The following is a 5,017-nucleotide window of genomic DNA, read 5'->3' on the forward strand; positions in this document are numbered from 1 at the left end:
GTTGTGGTTGTTGCTGAGGTGATTGAATTATTTTCGTTTTATCTTGAGTTTGTTGTTGCTCTTGTGGTTGTTCTAGCTCATACAATTGTTGTTTCATTTGTTGCTGTAATGGTTGTTGTTGCTCTGGTTGCAGGAGTGTTTCTTGTTCTATTTGTGTTTTCGGTTGTTGTTTAAATGTTTGGGACTTATGTTCTTGTAAAAAATCTTTTAAGATCTCTAGCATTTCATCGTAATCTATCTGTGACAGTTGTGTTTGTGTCTGCTGTTGTTTTTCATTAGATTGGAGCTTATACAATTGTTGTTTTTGCTTTTGTTGTTGTTGCTCTTCATCAATATTCATGAGAGGCTCCAGTTGGGTGTCATTACTCTGTTGCTGTTGATCCGTTTTTGGTAGCTGTGGAGTTACATTATCAAATAACCTTCTCCGTACTGGTAGTTTTTGTCCTTGAAATAGTTGAGTGGAGTTTAATAGAAATGTTTGTTCTAGAGTTATCTTGGATGGCAGCTGATTCTGTTTTTGTGTTATTTGCGGGGATTGTTGAAAAAAGTGCGTCTTATCTTCTTGTATAGACTCTGTTAAAACCTCTAAATTTTTTTCTTCTTCCACAACTTCATCTGCAAATGTTTGTTCTGATGACTGATCTGGTCCTATAATTGCATCATCCACAAATTCTCTCGTTGAAAATTCTTCTACTCCTAATCTTTCTAATTTTTCAGATCTTTCCAATCCTTCTAATGCAATTTTTAATTCATATTCATAGTCTTCATCTGCAAATGCTTGTCCTAATAACTGATCAGGTCCTACAATTGCATCATTTGCAAATTTTCCTGTTGAACAATTTTCTACTCTTAATCTTTCTAATTTTTCAAATCTTTCCAATCCTTCCAATGCATTTTTTAATTCTTCCTGATATTTTACTGCATCTTCTGCGTTATTCGTTGCCGACGACATTTTAAATTTAACTATGAAATAATAAAAGCCCAATTAAGAAATAGTTGAAATCAATATATATGGTTTTATAAAGTTTGCTTAAAAAAGTTCAATATGATTTATAATGAATTAGTTGGACAATGTATATTAGTGTTATCGGCTAAAATAAATTTCCCGGAAGATAAATTCATTTATAATTCGTTTGGAATTTCTAAGATACTATTCAAAGGAAGATTACAACTGATTTATATACCTTTGCAACCAACATCATAAACAAAAACGATTAATTAATATTTTTTATTAATCGACTATGTGAGCGAGATTGCATAATTTACAACTTTCTAACAAAGTTAATGTCAAAGTTAGAATTAAAGTCAAAGTCAAAAACAAAGTTGAAGTCAAAATAAAAGTGATAGTTATAGTTATTGTAAGTGTTGGTGTCTGTGGGCACACGTTTTTATTATTTGTTCTAAATATTTCCAAATTATCAAGTATGTTATCATCGATAAACAATCAAAAAATATACGGTACATGATTGTATACACAATTTATTCATAAATATATTAGGTGAAGGATTGAAAATTAATGAGGAAACAAAAAGCCTTCAAACAATATCTGCTCATGATGGCATCCTGTAAAATTGTTGAAATAGGTAGAGTTCATGCGCAATTCTGTTTCTTTCTGCAAAAAATTGTTTCGACTGAATTCCCACTCCAAACCTTGTAAAAATTTTTCGCTGTAACATACACGGTAAAAGTCTCAAAGTTTCATGCGTTCGAATCAATTCTTTGGCATTCATAATTTTTCTTATTTTTTTCATGTTTTCATCCTAACCATCTAATTCATTAAAAATCCAAAAACTCATTTGAATGTAACAACTCATCCGGACGATCTACCATATCATTCGAAAAATTCATCGTGCTGATGTTTAGTAGGTCATGTAGGTACGTTTAGTTGTTGCTTCATCGTCTCGTTGTGTCTGTTAATTAATTCCATTTTGTAATGGTAATTTTCAACGTTGCTTTTGAAGGGATATAATAGAACTTTCGTCAGATGGCTTGTCATTATTGATCTGTGTTTCATCACCAGATTGGTTCTTATCCTTCGCATACGCGTCAAAACGCAAAGCGTGGATCTTTGCGTTCAAACTGCAATGTAAAATACTTTAATGTTTTATACAATTTTCGTTATCTTACAATTTTAAAAACAAAAGTTAATAAGTGTACAATTAAATAAAATATTAATTAGTTTATAAATATACAATTAAATAGAAAATAAAAGTATCGATTTCAATTCAGCAAAAAATTTATTCTGCAAAAAGCATGGAGACACGGAAGCTCAAACGAGCTTGTACGGCCACCCAACCCATACCAAAGAAAAACATATACTTACATGAAAATAACAACATAAATGAAAATAAAATTGCATAGCTAGCCAATGAGAACAAGTTAAATTTAACCAAAAAGTAGCAGAAATTACTTAAAACAAAAATGGTCATCAAAAGTTATCAAGTTAAACAAAACAATTGAATTTTCCTTATAAAATAACCTAAAAAATTTAAATAATTAAATCATATCCTGTGAAAAAAGTTTTTTTTAATTAAGTCAAAAATCGATTTTTTAAATAGCCTATAGTTAGGTACTTGTATAACTAAACACGGTAATTTTGACCACAGTTTTAATCCAAAAACCAGTGTTGTGCTAACTACTTAAAAAATGTAGTTAACTACTATAGTTAACTACTTTGAAAAAATCTAGTTAGTAACTACTTTTCAACTACTTTGCACAACAGTAGTTAGTAACTACTCTTTAACTACCACCTAGTAGTTAACTAGTAGTTAACTACTTTACAAACATTGCCATTTAAAAAGAAACTGGTGTTTACAACCTTTTGATACCAAATTACTAATTTTTGCAGTAGTTAACTGATAAATTTAAAGACAAACTAACTTTTATTTGAAAGGTTTTATTCATAAAAATTATATGTCAAATTAATGACTTTCTGAGATAATCTCTCGAAAAAATCATTTTGTCTATGTGTTCATCAGACAACTTGCAGCGTTTATTAGTAAAATTTGTCCGGCAACACTGAATAGCCTTTCAACAGCAGCTGAGCTTGGTAATGTCGAATTTATTTTTAAAAATGCTGCACACACTGCTGGATAGCAAAATAAATGTTCAACATTTTTTGCCTGACTAGATAAATAATTGTTGAGTTGTTCAGCTAATTTGCAAGAACTTTCACTGTTTTCCTCAATATAGTCATATAGATTATTGCATTCAGGAGTTGTGTCTTTGGAGGTCGCTAATATGGGATTTTGTGCTTGATCTGTATGGGATAGAAATGTAAAACAATTTTACAAAAACATTCAATTTATAAAATAAACAAAATAAATGAAAACCAATATAGTAAAATAAAAATTATTATCACCTGGTTTTCCAATTTCTTTTTCGACATCTTTTATGTACGTCAATAATTTTTCCCTAATTAATAACTTCTTTTTATCATCATTTAAAAAATTCAGTTTGAATTGAGGAATTAATGCTGATGCTAATATGTATTCTTCGTCTTCTAAAACTGCAGATTCCATCTGCAACGTTTGTGAACATACGTAGTGTAATGTTATGCCAATGAATGATCTCTTGTAGGATGACGATATATCCGCTGTTGCTGACATCCATTTAACATTTTTTAAACTTTCGATGAGTTGCCTTTTACTATTATTATATATGTCATCTATGTTTTGATTTATACATCTGCGAGTTGGAACTTTATATAATGGTAAAAACTTTGAACAAAATCTGTCGAAACCTTTTCTTTCTATAATAGCTACAGGTTCCATATCTTCGAGTATCATCTCTGCAATCCCTTGATTAAATTTTTCCTGTGAGACAGATTTGTGCATTGAGAATGATTTATCTATTTCATTTTGTTTCAACTTAGTCGTTGGAACAATTTCGGCTGATGCTGATAGTTTTCTTTTTTTGCTATGCTCAGTATTTTTCAATAAAAAATTTTTATAGACTGCGTGATGCTGTTCCTTGAAGAAATATATAAATATCAATTTATTATAAAGATACTCAATTTTACTGCGGACAGTAATTTTGGCAAACGTTGTAAGTGTCACTAGTCACTACCAATGCAAATGATAATAGGGGAGATATGGCCTATGGGTTAGGGTATGGAAAAGCCACCTTCTCACCCTATAAATACCCTCTAAATATGACCCTAACTCTTATCCACCCTGTTGTTGTTTGCATTGATAGTGACACTTAGTAACATAGACTCGTGCTTTTTTAAATTTAAGGCCCTGTGGCGCCGCCTAGAGTGACAGCATAGCAATGATTGTGGGATGGGACGTTCAGTAGTTTGCCCAAAAAACAAAATTATTCATCTACAAAAATTATATAAAATAACACTCACTTTGACATGCTTTAAGAAGTTGGATGAATTAGAGACATTGCCTGAAATTCTTTTGTTGCATGTGATACATGCAGCAGTAAAGTTTCTGTCATTATCTTTTTTTAACAACACATCAACAAAACACGATTTAACAACTTGGGTGTTCATATCTTATTTGGAGTTCTAAAAATTGTTCAAAATGTCAACCACAAACACTCACTAACTTCAACACCAAAAAAGAAACGGAAATTGAATTATGCTGCTAAGCTACACGCAAAAGATCATAAATGAATAAAGACTAGGATAATATTTTTATCCTTGTTATTATCGTATGCAACGCTCGCACACACATGGACATTCAACCAGCATTTGTTTATCAACAACCAATAGATATATGATACAACCCATGGGATTAATATGATGAATTAATGATGCATTAGGTCATGGACATCCATGATTAAGTTGTCTTAACCTTGTATGCCCCACAGACAACTACATAATGCAATAGGTGTATATAATATGTATGTATATTATGTAAAATGTCTATTATATGTGTCCATATACAATATGTTATATATATAAATATATATGATATATTGTATATATGTTTTATATATGTTTTGCTCATTGTTATATACAACCATTTGTTATCCAGCATGTGATATGATTAGTCATGCATAGCAA

At 30.6% G+C, this 5,017-nt stretch overlaps 2 protein-coding genes across 2 annotated transcripts in view; both read right to left on the bottom strand.

The window, feature by feature from the left end:
• Nucleotides 1-952, bottom strand: part of HELRODRAFT_180992 (hypothetical protein) — a gene marked incomplete at both ends in the record, with an annotated part of 9,121 nt that extends 8,169 nt beyond the window's left edge. Inside the window, one exon of the mRNA XM_009030265.1 lies at nucleotides 186-952. Within this exon, the coding sequence (XP_009028513.1) occupies nucleotides 186-952 (767 nt within the window). The remainder of the gene's footprint in view (nucleotides 1-185) is intronic.
• Nucleotides 953-2,963: 2,011 nt separating this feature from the next.
• On the bottom strand, nucleotides 2,964-4,501 carry HELRODRAFT_180993 (hypothetical protein; the record flags this gene model as incomplete). The annotated part of the gene is made up of 3 exons (XM_009030266.1): nucleotides 2,964-3,259; nucleotides 3,743-3,971; nucleotides 4,355-4,501. 3 exons carry the CDS (start codon nucleotides 4,499-4,501, stop codon nucleotides 2,964-2,966), a joined length of 672 nt encoding a protein of 223 aa, XP_009028514.1.
• Between the last annotated feature and the right edge of the window lie 516 nt (nucleotides 4,502-5,017).

The sequence above is a fragment of the Helobdella robusta genome (genome assembly GCF_000326865.2).
Source record: "Helobdella robusta unplaced genomic scaffold HELROscaffold_66, whole genome shotgun sequence".
In the NCBI taxonomy this organism is placed as follows: Eukaryota; Metazoa; Annelida; class Clitellata; order Rhynchobdellida; family Glossiphoniidae; genus Helobdella; species Helobdella robusta.